Source organism: Sminthopsis crassicaudata, chromosome 2, assembly GCF_048593235.1.
Source record: "Sminthopsis crassicaudata isolate SCR6 chromosome 2, ASM4859323v1, whole genome shotgun sequence".
Taxonomy (NCBI): Eukaryota; Metazoa; Chordata; class Mammalia; order Dasyuromorphia; family Dasyuridae; genus Sminthopsis; species Sminthopsis crassicaudata.
In genome coordinates, this window is record NC_133618.1 from 56,677,473 (window position 1) to 56,697,373 (window position 19,901).

At 35.9% G+C, this 19,901-nt stretch overlaps 1 protein-coding gene across 3 annotated transcripts in view; it reads left to right on the forward strand.

The window, feature by feature from the left end:
- MEAK7 (MTOR associated protein, eak-7 homolog) overlaps nucleotides 1–19,064 on the forward strand; it is a 40,543-nt gene extending 21,479 nt beyond the window's left edge. For 2 of the 3 annotated variants that reach the window (XM_074286333.1, XM_074286334.1), the window contains exons 6-10: nucleotides 5,150–5,221; nucleotides 6,913–7,320; nucleotides 8,194–8,312; nucleotides 15,411–15,587; nucleotides 18,750–19,064. In XM_074286333.1, the coding sequence (XP_074142434.1) occupies nucleotides 5,150–5,221; nucleotides 6,913–7,320; nucleotides 8,194–8,312; nucleotides 15,411–15,587; nucleotides 18,750–18,869 (896 nt within the window). In that variant the 3' untranslated portion in view covers nucleotides 18,870–19,064. The remainder of the gene's footprint in view (nucleotides 1–5,149; nucleotides 5,222–6,912; nucleotides 7,321–8,193; nucleotides 8,313–15,410; nucleotides 15,588–18,749) is intronic. The other variant, XM_074286335.1, reaches the window with a different exon arrangement.
- The last annotated feature ends 837 nt before the right edge of the window (nucleotides 19,065–19,901 follow it).

Sequence of the window (19,901 nt, forward strand, 5' to 3'; positions counted from 1 at the left end):
AAACCCCCTTGCTAACAAAAGTGGAAAGGACTTGATTTTCATCCATTTGTGTTTGTTGATTGATTTATATTTAAGAGTGAAAATGTTTCTAATAATGTTGCCCAAATCATTAGTATTTTAAACCTTTTAGCTTCCTATTTTAGAATGAAGAGTTTTGTTCTTCCTAAAGATATTTCTGGCATCAGCAAACTCTGGTAGAAAGAAACTTTAGTGGGGCTAGAGGATCCCTGAAATTACTTTGTGGAAAATCTGAGCTTCCCTGAAGGCAAAAATCACAGGATTTAGAGCTGGAAGGAACCTTAGACATCCAGTTTGATCCTTTTTATTTAAAGAATTGAGGGAGAAGTTGCAGAAGAAATGATCTCAATGTTTTTTTCTCTCTATTCCCATATCTCCCTTTGTTAACTGCCTGTGATGTGGATGACATTTGTGCTCCTGTCCTGGGTGGTGCTTCCAGGGTGTGGAGTGTCTCTGGTTCTAACACTGGTCTGCTTGGCAAACTATTTTGAAGAAAGTGTAAGCACTGAGAAATGGGTGGCTGTGATTGGGGAAGACTTCAAGGGGAGATAAGTATTCTCAGATGCAGAGATGAGAAAGGAGAGCATGCGAAGCATGGGGCAGGAGCGGGGGGTGGGGGGGGGCGAAGAATAGGGGAAAAGATAGCTTGATTAAGAATTGGATTTGCAGTCTTGATTTAATAAACCATTTTGGCTGGAATAAAGTTTGAGAAGGATGGTAGTATAAAATAAGACCAGAAAAATGCACTGATTTTTTTTTTTTTTACAGATGAAGAAACAGGTCCAAAGAAAAATGACCTATACTGGATAGTAGTTGGTATTAGTAAACTGATAGAAGTAGCTTTAGACTCCTTGTTGGGGGCTCACTCTATTCTCAAGAGCTAATGGAATGTTTTGATGCAACTACTAATAATGATAAAAGCTGAAGAAAGATCCAAGATTAGGGGCAGCCCCCTGCTGAATTCTTTCAATATCCTGCTTCCCCCAACTGTAACATAATGCCTCAAATCAAATTTTGAAAGAGCAGAGCCAACAAAAGGTTGAGATAAGACATTTTTTTTCTAGGCTTAGAAAAGTTAGGAGGTTGGCAGAAGTCTGTAACACTGTGATAGAGGCTGATCCAGCAGCCACATATGTGGCAGTGTCAACAGTATCTTCAGTAGCAGGTTTGGGAGTTCTCAGCCCAGAGAATGGCAAAAGGGGTAAGATGACTGGTCAGAAAGAGATTACGAGGGACTCTTTGTTGGCACAAGTACAGCTGGCAGTGATTAGCAACTCTATTACCCATATCCAATTCGGGGTCACAAGTGTAGCGTGGAGAGTAGTGCTGGGGATTGATCACAAGGGAGCAAGGACTCTGTTCACGGTTCCAAGTCAGAGAGAGCACTTGTACTTGTAGCTTTTGGGAAACCAGAGACTTTTTCTGGATAAAGACCAAACTGCAGACCAGAAAAGCAGTGAACATCCCTCTCCCAGAATCACACTACCTTGGAAGCACCAAAAATTTGCAGATGCTTAGAACTAGCTCTTAAAACAGTAGTATGAAAAAACCCTGAAGTTTGGTACAGTGCATCCCCTATCCCCAAGTGAACAGAGCCCAATTTTAAAATAAAGTTCAAAATAAATAGGTTGGAAAAATGAGCAAACAACAAAAAAAAAAGAATGACTATAAAAAGCTTCTGCAATGAGAAGACCAAGACACAAATGCCAGAAGAAGGCAGCCATGTAAAAAGTTATAAAAAGGCCTCAAAAAATGCTAATTGGACCCAACCCAACAAGATTCTTGGAAAACTTAAAAGAGATAACAGTGATAAAGGAAAAATTGGAAAAAGGAATGAGAGTGATCCAAGAAAATTATGAAAAGAAAATTAACAGCTTTATAAAAGAGGCACAAAGTTCCATTGAAGAGAATTACTTAAAAGAGCAGAATTGGTCAAGTGGAAAAACTGATACGAAATCTCAGTGAAGAAAATAATTCCTTAAAAGTTAGAATTGAGCAAATGAAACTTAATAACTCCATGAGACATCAAAACACAATAAAGTCAACTAATTTGAAGATGTAGGATATCTCACTGAAAAAAAGAATTGACCTACTTAAATAGATTGAAAAATAATTTAAGAATTTTTGGGCTGCTTGAAAGCCATTTTCAACAAAGAGACATAAAATTTTAAGAAATTATCAAGGAAAACAACCCTAATTAAATCCAGAAGGTAAAATAGAAATTGAAGAGGCAGCTAGGTGGCGCAATGAATAGAGCACCATCCCAGAAGTCAGGAGGACCTGAGTTGAAATCTGGCCTCAGATACTTAACACTTCCTAGCTGTGTGACCCTGAGCAAGTCACTTAACCCCAATTGCCTCAGCAAAATATATATAAATTGAAAGAATCCATTTATCACCTCCTGAAAGAGATCCCAAAAGGAAAACTTCTAGGAGTATAATAGCTAAATTCCAGAGTTCACAGGTCAAGGAAAAAATTCTTTACAGAAATAAACAATTCAAATATCATAGAGCCATTGTCAGAATTACACAAAATTAGAGGAACAAAAGAATTAGAATTACAACAAAGGAGGGAAAAGGACCCATATGTGCAAAAATGTTTATTGCAGCTCTTGTTGTGATAGCAAACAATTGAAAATTAGTAGATGCCCATCAATTGTGAAATGGCTTAATAAGTTATAGTAAATGAAAATAATGAAATATTATTGTTCTATTAAAAAATGATGAAAAGGCTGATTTCAGAAAAGCCTAGAAAAATTTACATGAATTGATGCTAAGTGAAACAAGCAGAATCGGGAAAACATATAGCAACAGCAAGATTGTATGATGATTAATTCTGACAGACTTGGTTCTTCAGTGATTCAGTGATCCAAAGCAATCCTAATAAATTATGGATGAAAAATGCCATCCTCATCCAGAGAAAGAACAATGGTGACTGAATGCTATATTCACTTTTTTCCTTTTTCTTCTCTTTTTTTCTCCTTGTGATTTTCCCCTTTTGTTTTGATTTTTATCTCTCAACATGATTCATAAGGAAATAATTAAAAAATTATTCTATATGTAAAATGAAAAAAATTTGTTTTACATGTAATTGGGGGAAAATAAAAATTTTTTAAAAATTACAACAAAGAATAATCTACCCAGCAAAACTGAGTACAATTTTTGTTGGGGGGATGGATAATTAGTGATATAGAGAACTTTCAAGCATTTTTTTTTTTTTTTAATAGCTTTTTATTTACAAGATATATGTCTGGGTAATTTTTCACCATTGATCCTTGCAAAATCTTCTGTTCCAACTTTTCTCCTCCTTCCCCCCCACCCTTTCCCCCAGATGGCAGGTAGACTAATACATGTTAACTTTCAAGCTTTCTTGATGAAAAGACCAGAGCTGAATAAAAAATTTGACACTCAAGACTCAAGAGAAGTAAAAGATAAACGGGCAAAATCATAGGGAATCATAAATTATTTATATTCCTATAAGGAAAGATGATAATTATAGCTCTTAGAAACTATCATTTTTATGGCATTTAAACAGTTTACCTAGGTAGAGGGCATATATTTGGGTCAGTTATATTGGAATGAGCTCCAAAAATAAAGAGATAAGAGAGAAGAGTGCTGAAAAAAAGAAGGGAGAGGTAAGATAGGGAATTTTCTCACATAAAAGAGGTACATGAAGAGTGTTATATAGAGGGGAAAAAGAGGGTGGGCTGTAGGCAGTGCTTGAATGTTATTCTCATTGAAATGGTTCAAAGAGGGAAGGAAAAAAATATGTCCTTATGACAGTGTCAGTAGTGTTATAATGATGATCAACTGTGAAAGAGTTGGCTACTCTGATCAATACAGTGATCCAAGACAGTTTTTTTTTTTTTTTTGGTTCAGATTTTTTTTTTTTAATTTTATAATTATAATTTTTTTTTTGACAGAATATATGCATGAGTAATTTAAAAAAATAACATTATCCCTTATATTCATTTTTCCAAATTATCCCCTCCCTCTACTCCCTCCCCTAGATGACAGGCAATCCCATACATTTTACATGTGTTACAGTATAACCTAAATACAATATATGTGTGTAAATCCAATTTTCAATCCAAGACAGTTTCAAAGGACTCATGATGAAAAATGCTATCCATCTCCAGAGAAAAAACTGATGAGCTCTGAGCACAAAATGAAGTATAATTTATCTCATTTTACTTTTCTTCCCTCCTCCCATGCCCTTTTTGATGATACAGAAATGTTTTGCGTGATTTCACATGTATAATGCCATTTTGCTTGTCTTAGTGTATATTGAATGGAGTAAGAGGGAAGGGGAGAATTTGGGACTCAAAATTTAAAAAGAAAAGAGTTTAAAATAGTTTTTTTTTTTAAATTAAAAAATATCCCATTAAGAACTTAAGAAAATGAAAACAATAAAAGCTAATATTAGTAATAACAAAAGCTATAGGTACATAGGTACCTGACATTATGCTAAATGCTTTACAATTTTTATCTCATCTGATGCTTATAACAACCCTAAGAGGTAGGTACTATTATTACCTCTCCTTTTTTTGTTAAGTCATTTTAATAGAGTGTGATGCTTCATGATCTCATTTGGGGTTTTCTTGGCAAAGATATTGGAGTGGTTTACCATTTCCTTCTCCAGCTCATTTTAAGATGAAGTACCCAAGGTCACACAGCTAGGAAATGTCTGAGGCTAGATCTGGCCATTTTGCTATCTACCTGCCCCCATATTAAAGATGAGAAAGCTGATTGTGTGAGGTAAATGCTCTCTCAAAATGGGCTGGACCTTATATAATGATGGCTCAATGCTAGCATTAGGAAGGGAAATATGCCCATGTGTGATTGTTCATGTTCAAAGAGCCCCTTGTTGGATTTGCTAAAATCAAAGTACACATTTCTAATAGAGTCTAAGATAAGCAATTTTTATTTTCTCTTTATATATTTGCATATAAAATTGCTTATAGTTCTTGGAAAAAGAAATCACATATAAGTAGACAAAGTGTCCTTTTGTAGAAGATTGGAGTGTTTTGGTTATCTGTGAACTAATCACTTTATATAGCAAAAACATTAAGTTTGATAAAATCTAATCTCTTTTCATTGTGCTTATTTTTGGGCACCATTTTTCCTGGAAGAATTGAATCCACCACAGCAGAAGACCTATTGGGATTGTGGTAGTGGAAGGAATTGGACATGTCCTGGAGAATGTAGGCACTTTCTTTCTGGAACTTTTTTATAAGTGTAGAGCTGTATTGGTTAACATCATAAGTTTTTAACCACGTAGCACTTATTGGTCCCTGTTGTCAGTAAGACTTATAAGAGACTTTGGTTATGCTCACGTATTTTAAGAAAACCTCAGAAAAAAAGGAAATTAGTTACTTGGGCAGCATTAGCAGCTGTCATCTAAGCCAGAGTTCTTGACCATTTTGGTATGGAACTTCTTGGCTTGTCTGATTGGGGAGGCCTATGGATCCCTTCTTAGAAGGATTACAAAAGAAAACAATTATAATGAAGCAAAATATTTTAAAAGCCAAGTTCATGAGTTAAGAACCCCGGAGGTAAGCCTCATTCCTCATTTTACTGAGGAGGAAATTGAGACCTAAAGAAGTTAAAATACCTTGCTTAAAATTATAGTCACAGAACTGGGATTTATAATATATATTATTATATATAACACATGTTATATATAATAATATAATATGTAATATAATATAAAATTATAAACTAAATCTGTGGCTCTTATCCCTCTACCCTCTTATACCTCAACTCAGAAACATGAAAAAAAGCTTTTCTCAGATTTCAATCAAAAAGCTTCAGAATTCCAGAAGAAATCAGAAGTATTTAAAAAATAAAATTTAATTAGAAATCTAAAAATCTAGAGCGATTTGAAAAAACAGTGAAGTTAGAAAGTGCTTGCATTACTAGATTTTTAAAGCATCAAAGACAAAAATATAAACTTTATGCTGTTTTTGAGTCTTCTGGCTAAGAGAATAAATTTAAACCAGACACTGAATCAGTATGTTAATGTATCTTAAAACTATAGTTTCGTCATGCTGTGATTGTTTTGAGACTGGACATCCTTGTCTTTCCTAAGCACAAGGTACAGCGACCACTTACAGAGTTTATTCGACCTTGGCTAGCTTGCCCTTTCAGAGGCAGCTTGTCATTTTTTCCTTGGGGTTCATCATTTTTATTGGCTCTGGTCCCAGAGTGGAGCTCAGAATTCCTGAGCTCTGGCAGTCTATAAGCTTCAGCCTCCCCAGCAGCAAGACCACACATGTGTAGCATCTTGTCTAGCAAAACTCTAGTTTTTATGAGAGTAAAAAATCCCACCATAGAGCATCAGAAGTTCTTAAGGAAGCAATAGGTCAATGGGCTAACCCTACCTGGTCCTGACCTTACACTTTCTGGATTCCAGTTAGTTTTAGTTGGATCAGTCAAGACTGAGGCAACTTTTCCACACCTTCTTTACCCAACCTCTTAGCTCTTTCATGCCAAAATGAGGTAGGTAGTGAAGGTTTGGAGGGGAAGGTCTAAGCTTGCTGTTTATTCATCAGCCTAGGATGGGCAAGCTGCTGTCTTGCTGGTCCTTTGTTTCTTGGCAGATAAAAGATCTTCCAGGTGTTGTCCAGCTCAGACACTCTGTGAAGCCTTCAAAAGTGTCTTATGGAACCATCTTCTTTTTTGTTTGAAGACCTCAGACAAGGTCTTTTTGGTTTGCTACAAGACAGATTATTTGAGAGTTGAAGACCTGGACTGTCACAAAATTAAAAGTATCGCCATCATGTCTATAATAAGATTTTGATACAGAGAAGAATAGTAGTCTAGACATTTGAATACATAAGTAGAACAATTTTGTGAAACTTAATGTCTTTGCTATATGCTTCCTTCCCCTCAGGTGGCCCACCAATTCCAGATAAAACCTGTGACTGCAGTTTGCTTGAAGACTGGCTGTTGAAAGTGCCTCAGATCTCCACATTTTTAAATGTTATCATCAGGCGAGGATTCCTTGTTTTGAATTCTTACTCAGAATTCTGTGGTTTTATCCCAGAGTGTAAAGATGGCAGAGACTTCATGAGCCTTCTTAACATTCCTGCCATTATTTACATCAACTCTTTCCTGCCTTCAAATCTACAGCACACATGGAGACTGATATTTTCTTCTCAGATTCACGGCTACAGCTTTGCAAAATTCTGTGGGAATATTATAGATAGAGGTCCCTGTGTAATAGTGGTAAGAGACAGGGATGGCTATATATTTGGTGGCTTTGCATCTCACTCCTGGGCAGTCAAGAGCCATTTTCAAGGTAAGTTTGCACTTGGTAATGTAACGCTTTGTAGAGTAAATCATGTAATTGGAAATTTTCATTTACATGGACATTACTAGCAAGAAGGTTTGATCTTTGAACCAACAGAAATCTTTTCCTAATGATTTTTTCCTAACATTTTGAGAGGATAATACCTCATTTTTGTGTAGATCTTCTATCACTTGTAGAAAAGTGATGCTCTCTGTAGGGTGGAAATCAGCCTAGACTGCTTGGAGGGTCCCTTCTGACTATATAGACCCTTGAGATGTAGCAGACAAGGCAGGTCAGTGAGGATTTTCTCCATTTTAGAGAGGAATGAAGAGAAGAGAATTTCTTTAGATTCCCTTTTAGTTTTCAATTATAGCTTAGTCTGTTCTTAAACCCACAAACACTCCTGGTGTAACCTGGGCTGAGTTTGAAGTATTCCAGGTCTTCCATCTTCCTGGTATCATTTGTAATCATCTTTAACACTCCATCATCTATTCAGTGTGGTGGAATAAAGGTGGAAATCAGCTGGTTTGTATATAAATTCCTAGAAAAAAGTCCAGCAGAGGGCGACTTTACATTAATGGTTATATTAGGGCTGAGTGCACATGTACACACACACATCCCTTTTCAAAGAAAAATAAAGTTATTGAAAGCCCACAATCCAAGACATTAACAGTATAGCCAGAACTGTATGTCCTGTACATGTGAAATTCAAAACCTACTGAATCTTTCCCTCACTTCTCTAGGAAATGTTTAATGTTTCATTAATTATAAGTCATGAGTAGGATTGCCTCTTCTGGAATTTGTATTGTGTGAATTTATGTAAATTATTTTAATTGCAATTCTCAGCGATACAAACATGTTCTAATTTTTGACTATTTTTAGGGGATTGTAGATCCTTCCTGTTTACCATTTTCCCCAACATTGCAGTATACACATACAGTGGATATAATGATCATTATATGTATTTGAATTTTGGACAACAAACTATGCCAAATGGATTGGTAAGTGACAAAGACTTTGTAGAATAATGAATTAAGTTGTCATTATCCTTAATAAAAATCTCTCCTCACATTTCCTTGGTGCTGGGAAGTAACCATGGCTTCTAAAAGGTGGTGCTAAGTTTTGGCAGATCCTTCCAGACTGGGAGGACCCCTATCACAAGCTTGGGGAAAAATGGTATGTGTTGTTTGAGGAGCAGCCTTGGGAAGCATGGAGGAAGCCCCCACTGGGATGATGGCTGATTCAGTTCTCTGAGTACTGATTATATGCTCTAGGCTCAGTACTAGGAGTACAAAAGCAAAAAAGCCAAAACAATTTTGCCCTACTTGCTTATTAAAGTCTACTGGGAGGGAAAAAAATGTTCGTACAAAAAGAATATGCAAAAAATGTTTCTGGTTTCTAGTGAGTGGGACACAGGGGAAAGAACACTAATAACTGGGGAATAGAAAAAATTCTTTGAGTGATACCTGAGCTTTTTCTTTGAAGGAATTTAATGATTTTGTGAGTACACAAGAGAGACAAAGTATTCCAAACATGAAGCACAGTTTCTGCAAAGGCATGGAGATGCGAACAGCAAGTCAGCTAGTTGGCTACAACATTCAATTTCTGAAGAGAAATAAAGTGAAATCAGTGTGGAAAGCTAGAGCCAGATAGTGAAGTATTTTATTTTAATTTTTGTATGTATTAGCTTGTTTCCCCTTTTTAAAAAAATCTTTTTATTTTCAGTTCCAGAATGTCTTCCATCACCCATTGAGAAAGCACAGAATGCAAAACCCATTACAAATATGAAGTCATGCAAAACAAATTTCTCCATTAGCCACGTTCTGAAAAAGAAATAGAGAATAAAAATGCTTCCTTCTGTACTCTTGAATCTTTTAGTTTTCTGTCTGGAGGTGGATAGCATTTTTTATCATGAATCCTCTGGGATCATTTTGGGTCATTGTGTTAATCAGAGATGCTGAGTTTCTCACAGTCTTTACAAAATTGTTGTTAGTTTTAAATTCTTCTCTTGCTTCTGTTCACTTTACTTTTCTTTCAGTCAGTTCCCATAAACCACCTACAGTTTTTCTGAAACCTTCCTGCTCATCAATTCATATAGCACAATAGTATTACATAACATTCATATACTATAGCTTGTTGAATCATTCCCCAATTGATGGACATCTCAGTTTCTTTGCTATCAAAAATAAGATCTGCTATAAATATTTTTGTATACCTGGGTCCTTTTCCTTTTTAATCTCTTTGGAGTACAAACCTAGTAACAATATCTCTAGATCAAAGGGTTTGCACAATTAATGTTTGAAGTAGTTCCAAACTGCTTTCCGTAATGGTCCAACTAGTTTATAATTCCACCAACAATGCAACTAGTTACCAATTTTTCCACATCCTCTCCAACATTTGTCATTTTTCTTTTCTGCCATGTTAGTCAATCTGATGGGTGTGAAGTGATTACCTCAGTTGTTTAAATTTGCATTTTGTTATTAGTGATTTAGAGCTTTTTTTTTTTTTTTCCATCTGAAAACTGCCTGTTTATATCCTTTGAACTCTTATCAATTTGGTTTGGTTCCCTATATGTTTTAGAAATGAGAACCTATATCAGAAAAACTTGCTGCAAAGATTTTTTTTCCTGCTTTTCTTCCAGTTTTATCTGCATTGCTTTGTTGGTGCAATTTTTTTTTAAATTATGTAATCAAAACTAGCTATTTTACAACCTGTGAATCTTTCTCTCTCATTTGGTCATGAATTCTTTCCCTTTCCATAGATCCTGCAGGTAATTTCATACATTTGCCACTAATTTGCTTATTATGTAACTCTTTATGCCAATCATATACCCATTTTGAGGTTATATTGGTATATGGAATGATGTATTGATCTATGTTTAGTGTCTGCCAGATTATTTTCCAAGCAGTTAGTGAGTTCTTGCTCCAACAATTGTGATTTGGGGGGTTTATCAATTCATATGCTGCTTTATATCACATACCTACTCTATTCCATTGACTAACAACCACTCAATTTTTTAACCAGTATTAAGATGTTTTAAGGGTTATACCTTTGGTAGTATAGGTTGAAATTTGATACTTCTATGTTGCACTTTCCTTCCCATTTTATTTTCAATGATTTCCTTGATAGTTTTGATCTTTTGTTCTTCCAGAGGAATTTTCTGGTTCTATAAAGCAATTCGTTGGTAGTTTGATTGTATGGCATTTAATAAATGAATTTATTTATATATTATGAAAAGTTTTAAATGCTAGTCATATAAGCATTTATATTTTATCTTAGAGATAGCAGGAAATCAGTGAAGTTTCTTGAGCAAGGTAGTGACATTTTTGGATATCCCTTTTGGGAATATCAATTTGATGGCTATGTTGGGGGGAGTGGGTTAGAGAACAGAAAAATTTGAGGAAGGGGGGTACCAGTTAGAAAGCACCAGTAGGCAGGTGAGAGATGAGGAGGGCCTGACCTAGGGAGTGTCTGTGTGAATGGAATGAAAGAGGCAGAATTAAGAGATGTAAAGGTATACTCAATAGTCATTGGCAACTGAGAGAGAGGGAAATATTGAAGATTATTCTAGCATTTCGAACTGGAATAATTTTAAAAAGCATATGCCTTCAGTAGGGAAAGGTGTGAGTTTTTAGGAGAAGCAAACTAGTTCTGTTTTGTACTTGTTAAGTTTGAGATACCTGTAGGCCATGAAAGTGGGGATATCCTTCAATTGTTGCAGGAATGATGCTTGGAAGGGAGGGTTGGAGAGACAGAGAAGGGGGGGGGAGGGAAGGAGAGAAACAGAAAGAGGGGGAGGGGACAGAGACATAAAGGATAGAGAGAGATACAGAGACTTTCAAAGGGGTCTATTACAAAGAAAAAAGTTTACATCTGAACTAGGAAGAGATCAAGAAAAATGAGAACTGATTTTAAAAAATCATTGAATTTATCCATGAAGATATTTATCCATGAAGCTTGGAAAAAGATTTGAGTTCAGTGGTGGAGTCAGAATCCAGATTATAGGGGATTAAAATATTATTGGAAGGTGAAAGAAGTGGAAACAAGGAATTTAAACAGCTTTTGGTAAGCATTCAGGAAGGAGATATTAGGGGCAAATGAAGTTGTTTTGTTTTTGTCTTTTTAAGAATGAGAATGATCAGGCATATGATGCAAGTGAGAAGGCATCTGAGCTAAAACCCTCATTTTGCAGATAAAGAAATATCTCAGAGGGCTGAAGTCACTTGCCCAAAGTCACATACCTTGTTAGCAGCAGAGTGAGCATGGAATGAAACTGATTTCCAAATTCTGACTCAAATCCTAATTTAACGCTTTTTCCATTACCACGTCCTTTGGAGAGTACCAAAGTTTGCCAAAACTATTCTCTCAGCCTGAAAACTTTCTGGCTTTACTATCTTCTCTACTCCTCCACTCCATTCCTTTTATTTGTTTGTTTGTTGTTAATTTAAATAGATTTCTTAGAATATATTAAAAAAAAAAAAAAGGTTTATTTCATTTTATAGAAGATAGGATCAGGGGGTGATGACCACAATTTTATTTGTAGTCATTCTCCTCCTTGCTTTCTCATATGGATAATGTGTTCTCCTGCCAAAGAAATAGGAAGTGGGGCACAGAGCACCTAAAGTCCAAGGAAGGCCTGTAGGAGAACACACAGAAAATTGCAGGATCAACTATACAGACTGGCTCCACTACATATTTTTGGTCCATAGTTGGATTCTTGTTTCTTTAGGACTGACTTACTTGTGGTGACTTCCATATGTTGTCTTCTCTATACCCATTTAATACTTATTTATATACTGTCTTGTATTATTTTCCCAGGTAGACTTGAAATTTAAAGGTATGTTTGACCCCTAATCTATCTCTCGTCTTAACTTCCCTACTTGAACATGATCTTTGGTTTTTCTCTTTTCACAAATTTGTCGTACTTTTTTGACCTTCTCCATTGTATTACTCAGCCTTGTACCTTAATTATGGATGGACGGATGGATCTTGTTCCACTGTTAGGAGCTTCTTAAAGGAATGGAGAGTGACTTTCTTCATTGTTGTAACCCTAGGGCTTGGTACAGTTAGTCGATAAACATAGTGCAGGCACTGTGCTAAGTGTTAGAAATAAAAAAGGCAAGGAGCCAGGTCCTGTTCTCCAGGAGTCCACTCTCAAGTGTGGGGAAACAATCTGCAAACAACTATGTGCAGACAGAATGTACGCAGAATAAACTGGAGATAATCAACGGGCGAGAAAGCATCATGATGCCTTGATGGGAGATCATGAAAGACTTTTTATAGAAGGCGGAGAGGAACATGGAAAGGATCTTTCAGGCAGGATGGGCAGGTGCCCTAGGGTCAGGAGGTGGTGGAGTAACAGGACAGAGGGCCAGGGTCATTGGGCTGCAGAGTAGGGGAGGGGGTCGAAGCTTAACAAGACTGGTGAGAGTGGGGGCAGAAAGCAAATTTCGAAGAACTTTGTATCTCTCAAGGTTCTATATTTGATTCTAGAGCTCACAGGGAGTCTTGGAGGTTTGGAGGCAGGAAGCAATCTGATCTTAAAGGATAGCTGATGGTGCAGTGGGTAAAGTCCCAGTTCTGGAGTCAGGAGAACCTGAGTTCAAATCCAACCTCAGACATTTAATATTTACCAGCTGTGTCATTTAACCTGGGCATGGTTACTTCAACTTCCCGCCCCCCCACCAAAAAAATTTGAAGCTTTGCAGAAGTGGGGGTCCAATTGAAATCATGTTGCATAAATTTATAATGCATGTAGTCAGCACATTTGTGCAGTTTTCCCTCAGCTTCCATTTAGCAGCACATAAGTAGGGATGAGACTTAGCAGAGCAAGACTGGTAATAAGACCAGGGGCCAAGGGAAGAAGGCAGCGAGAGCTGGACTGGGGGGAGGATTACAATTTTGGAAGGGGGAGAGTAGGGGAAGTCTAAGGGCAATAGCCTGGGAAGGAACTAAGTAGTTGAGGGCCTGGTGATGATGGTGGGGATGAAGAATGGGGCTCGGAGTTGCAAAGCAGAGAGGAAGTGTTGGGATGACAACAAAATGATTGGACAAGGAAATTTCAGAATTCATGAACATAGAAGTGGTACATTTGTGGCTAATGGCCAGATGAAGGTTGTGATCGTCTGTGTTTAGCTGAGATGGTATGGAAGAATGGGGAAGTTAAGGTGTTTGAGGGATTATCAGTTTATATTAAAGTCCCCTAGTATGAAGGCAGAATTTGGGAAGGAGAGAAGCAATGTGACCCAGCCACTGTACTCATTGAGGAAATTGGGGGAGTTATCACAATTTTGAGTGAGTGGTAGATAGAAATTAAGTGAACCTCAAAGGATAATTTACTGCATGATAGTGTTAGGAAAAAAGCTTAGAAATAGGAGTGAAAATTAATATTCCAGTTCTTCCATCTCAGGCAACAGGATTAGTCTCTGCCCTCATACAGGTAAGCAGCAGCCAGCTGAAGAGAATCATCACAGTATCCTGAATATTGCAGGCACTTTAATGTCCAACAAATGAAAAATACTTGATTCTCATTGTTCCTGGATTTGCTTAGGGTTATTATATCTGTGATTTTGTCTATTTGAATACTCCCTTTCCCAGCATGGATTGCAGTGCCTCTGTATATGAGTAGTAGACAGTCCTGAGTTGGTCCTGAAAATCCTTCTTTGTGGGTCAGGGAGCTAATGATAGGCCTTTTAGCCAAGCTGAACTTAGTCCATTCTCATTCTTTGTATCCTTTCCTTAATGACATAATCTTTGAGAACTCAAGCTCATCTCCATGAGGAAGTTTTGCTGTGAGACTGTAGTGGAGATTAAATCTAGTTTTTTAAAATGATAGATCTAAATAGTTATTGTTCTTTTTAAAAATAATTTTAAAGTTTTGAGTTCTAAATTCTATTCTTCCCTCTTTCCCCTATGTCCTTCATGAGATAATAAGCAATTTGATATAGGTTATACATGTGTAATTATACAAAACATTTTCACATTAATCATTTTGTGCAAGAAAACTCAAATAAAAAAGATAAAAAATAATATACTTAGATCTGAATTCAGATGACATCAGTTCTTTAGAGGCAGATAGCATTTTTCATTGTGAGTCATTGTTTTGCTGAAAATAGCTAAGTCATTCTTAGTTCATCATACAATATTGCTGTTACTGTGTACAATGTTTTGCTGGATCTGTTCACTTCATTTTCTATCAATTTGCATAAGCCTTTTCAGGTTTATTTAAAATCATTCTGCTTGTTATTTCTTATAATATAATAACTTACAATCATATGCCACAACTTGTTTAGCCATTCTCCAATTGATGGGCATCTCCTCAATTTCCTATTCTTAGCCACCACAAAAAGAGCTGCTAGCAACATTTTTGTATAAACAGGTTCTTTGCCCTTTTAAAAAAGTTTCCTTGGGATACAGTAATATTGCCAGATAAAAGAGTATGAACAGTTTTATTGCTCTTTGGGCATAGGATTAAATTGCTCTCCAGAAGGGCTGGATCAGTTTACGATTCCACCAACAATGCATTAATGTCCCAGTTTTCTCACATCCCTTCCAAAATTTTGTCATTTTCCTGTGCTGTTATATAAACCAGCCTGATGGATGTGAGAGTTGTACCTTAGATTTGTTTAATTTTTCATTTCTCTAATCAGTAGTGATTTGGAGCATTTTTTTCATATAACTATAGCTTTGATTTCTTTTAGAACTGCCTGTTCATATCTTTTAACCATTTATCAATTTGGATTGACTTACAGTATTTTAAATTTGATTCACTTTTTAATATATTTGAGAAATAAAATCTTTATCAGAGATATTTGCTGTGAATCTCACCCCCCCCCCCAGTTTTCCTTTCTTCTTAATAATGGTTTCATTGGTTTTGTTTGTGTAGAAACTTTTTATTTTTATATAGTCAAAATTACCCACTTTATATTTTATTACACTGTTTGGTCATAAATTCTTCCTTTTATAAGTTGTTGATTCTTTTCAATAAAAGAATAACAGAATTGTATTTTAAAAGTAAATGTTTCAAACTAAATAACAACATATCTTTCTGTGATGGATTAATTTATATGGATTTGTTTGCTATTTCATGTCTCTTATAGGGCATGGGAGGTCAATTGGATTACTTTGGATTTTGGCTTGATTGTGATTTTGGAAAAGGACACAGCAAAGCAAATCCTAGATGTTCTACATATAACAGCCCTCAACTCTCATGCAGGGAAAACTTTGAATTAGATTGTGTAGAGGTATGGGCGGTTGGAGAGTTCCAATGTGAGAAGGTAAGTGGCTAAAATTCTCTAGGCATGGAACCATTGTTTGAGCATAGAGCTATGATGGTTTTTCTCCCCTCCCTCCAATATGTTTCCTGAAGGCAGGAATAAATAAGTTTAAATCTTATAAAACAATTGTTTGGAAGGCGAGATCAAGGGATCATAGGCTTTAGAGCTGGAAGTGACTGGTGGGGGGATCATTAGGACTCTCATTTGACCTGGACCAGGGAAATAACTTGCCCCACAGCACAGGTAACAAGATTCTGAAGAATGGTCCTTTTCTCTTGGACCTCATTACCTTTCAGCTACTCCTCAGCTTCTTCATGGCCTCTGCCCCCCATATGGAGAATTCCCAGTGTTAAACCTCTCTTTACTAATACAGATTAGCAATTTACAGGCCCAGTGATGAGAGGTTAAATGGTCACACAACTAGAATGTGATAGAGACAGATCTGAAACCTAAAGATCTTCATGACTGCAAAGCTACTCCTCTTGTTCATTTTGCCATGTTGATTTCTAGGGAAAGACATATAATTGGCTTGGGAAGCCACCTTCTGAGTTAGCTCTATAAGTTTATTCCTTTATCTCCCTAAGTCTTCATTATTTTATCATCATTTTATTATCATTATATTGCCATTTAAAAATAATTTTTGAACTATGGGTCTTATAGATGGAAGCATTCTATTTTTACCTTTTTTTTCTTGTGTTTTCTCCATTTTGTTTTGATTTTTCTTTCACAATGACTAATATGGAAATTTATAGGCTATATCTATCAGATTACTTGCTGTCTTGAGAAAAGGTAAGGGAAAGAAAGAGAAAAAATTGGAATGCAATCTTACAAAAGTGAATGTTAAAAACTGTTTTTACATGTAATTGGAAAAAATAAAATACTATTAAGTGAAAAAATCTTTTTTAATTCACTAAATATTTCCCAAATATATGTAAAAATTTTATTAACAATCCTATATTTTACAATTTTGAGTTTCAAATACTCTTCCTCTCCCTCCTCCGTCCTTGAGAAAGCAAGCAATTTGATATCAGTTGCATATGTGAAGTCATACAAAACACATTTCCATATTATCCTTGTTGAAAAAGAAAACACAAACCAGAGTAAAAATAAAGTTTAAAAAAGTATGTCTTAATCTGCATTCAGAATTTATCAGTTCTTTCTCTGGAGCTGAATAGTATTTTTCATCATGAGTCCTTGGGAATTGTCTTGGATCATGGTCTTCCTCAGAATAGCTAAGTCTTTCACAGTTCTTCATCCTGAAAATGTTGCTATTACTATGTACGCTGTTCTGCTTCTGCTCACTTTACTTTGCATGAGTTCATATGAGGCTGGCTTTCCAGATTTTTCTGAAACTACTATGCTCATCATTTCTTATAGCAAATTCCATCACAATTATATCTCACAACTTATTCAGCCATTCTGCAAATGATAGGCATTCCCTCAATTTCCAATTCTTTGTTTGCCACTACAAAAAGAGCTATTATTTTTATACAAATAGGTCCTTTTCCTTCTCCTTGGAATTCTTTGGGATGCAGACCTAGTAGTGGAACTCCTGAGTCAAAAGAGTATGCACAGTTTTTTAGTCTTTTGTGTAGTTCCAAATCGTTCTCCAGAATGTAAGACTAGTTCACAACTCCACCAACAGTGCATTAGTGTCCCAGTTTTTCTGTGTCCTCACCAGAATTTATTTTTTTTTTTTTTCATTTTAGCCTATCTGACTTATGTGAGGCATCTCAGAATAGTTTTAATTTGCATTTCTCTAATCAGTGGTGATTTCAAGCATTTTTTTCTTGTGGCTATTGATAGCTTTGATTTCTTTTTCTGAAAACTGCTTCTTCATATCCTTTGATTAATTATCAATTGAAGAATGGCTTGTATTTTTATAAATTTGATTCATTCCATATATATTTGAGATAGGTTTTTGTCAGAGAAACCTGTAAAATTTCCCCAATTTCCTGTTTTTCTTCTAATTTTGGCCATATTCGTTTTGTTTATGCAACAACTTCGATTTCATGCAATCAAGATTGTCTATTTTACTTCCCGTTAATCTTTTTATTTCAAGGTTTGCTCATTAACTCTTCTCCTATCCATAGATCTGACAGGTACATTTTTTCATGCACTCCAATCTGCTTATTATATCATTCTTTATGTCTAAATCATTTATCCCTTTTGACCTTATTTTTGTATACAATATGACATATTGATCTATGCCTATTTTCGGTTAAACTGCTTTCTGGTTTTCCCAATACCTCTCAAAAGCTTGTTTCTTTAGGTTTGTCATTATTGGCTTATTAGTTCATTGCTAACTTTTGAAGGAACAATCCAAACCTGCTTTTACTTAGACCCCTTCTAAATCTGATTTTCCTTGGTAAGTTGCATTTATAATTTTAGCATGTGCGGCCTTATTTCTGTTTGAATGAAAAAAGAAAAGTTTTACAAAGACACTCTGATATCAATGAAGCAGGCTCCAAACTGTCAGCCCTTTTTTCCTTCTCTTGTTTTCATGAAGATTGCCACATTGCCCAGGCAGCGTGGCTTTTGTTCCTCCCTTTGATTTATGAGTATCAAATTAGTGTCACTGCAAGTTAGTAGAGAGAGAGAGAGGCTCCAACCTTGCAGAGCCTCTACTCTGTGAAAGAGAAGAGGAGGATAAAATCTGAATGCAGCTACAGACCTACAGAATCCAGTAGGAGACGTTCAAAATCACCTAGATCAATCCCTTATATTTTCACAAGTGGGAACTGACTTGCCCCCCAAAAAACTCACAGATAGTGAACTGAGATAGTAATCCCATGGCAGAGTTGGGATTCTAATTTAGTGTCTGTGACTTCCAAGTTACATAGAAAAGTTCATTACTTCTTCCAGTGGACTACACCTTCTCGTCAACAGGGGAGGATGGAGTCTTTTGGCAGAAGAAATAAGCATGATGGACTTTCTCTGAAAACTCAAAATGACTTATTTAAAATGTCATTATAATAAGAAGGGAAAAACAGATTATCTAGTCCAATTTCTTTCTTTTCTTTATGGTGAATAATATATTTAAGCCTATTTTAATAAGCTCAAAAATTAATTTATATTAGCTTTTGTCCATTCTAAGTTGTTAATTACTTGTATGTTAGTATCAGTGTTACAAACATATTTGATCCTCTTCTCTTTCCTTAGTCAACCTGTAAGAAGAATTGTTTAGATAATGAAAAAGAGGTGCACTGCTTATTAGAAATGATTGGGAAATGTCGTCATAGTGAAGGAGTTCGAAATCCATGTGATGATGAAGATGATTGATAAGGTGCCATCCTCAGCTCTGTTCTCTTAACAACAGGATCTAATCATGCTGGGACTAAATTTTGAATCCCATTCTAGCTTAATTTCAATATGTAAAGAAAATCTTCCCCTTGGTGCCATATCTAGAGTCAGATAAGTATCTGGAATTGGGAAAAAGGTTGTTGGCTGGATGAGTAAAACAGTACCCTCTCTGTAGCCTATGGTTATTTCAGAAATTTCTAATAGAGATCTTAATTATTCAAGCAGTTAGGGAAAGTTCTGTCATAAATAGGCTATGCTTAAATAAGTACAAAAAGAATATTTTAAATGCTAAGATTTTGATAATTTCAACTAAAAGTATTTGCCATCATTCCAAGCTTTGAAACCTTGGATCAGTGTAGCAAGCACAGTTTGCATTTCTAGAGTATCTTTACTCAGGGATAACATCAAGGTGGTTGATGTTATTAAAAAGATTATTCTAGAAGAGCCTTCAGCTCATGAACCTAAACCCTCATTAGGCAGAGACTCATAGAATAATAGGGCCTGAAGGGGCCTTAAAGTTCTGTGAGTTCAGTCTTTGGTTTCCTTCACAGTAATACATAGGAGGCATACTTAATAAGCCCTTCTTATTTTAATGTCTTTTTCATTTTCCAGATGGAAAAACTGAGACTTAGAGAAGGGAAAGGCCAATCAGGCAAAATACTATATTGTAATAAATTGGGAATATAGACCCAGGTGTAGAGCAATCTGGTCCCTTGCTGTAACATGACTCACAACAACATGAAATTTGCCCTGTTGCAGAAGGTCTGTTTGTATTTTAGCTAATCCATTAAAATAATAGAAGCACTAGCAGAACTGCCCTAAAGTTGGGCTCAAACATCACTTACAGATCCTAAAACATACTTTCATACAGATCTCTCATACAGATCTCTCCGTTGCTGAACTGTGATGTCTCCCTTCCACCTACTAAAATGAAAAGATATTTGAGGGTCAAAGGTTATAAATAGGCAGTTTTCAGAGGGAAAAAAATGCAAGCTATCACTAGCCATATGA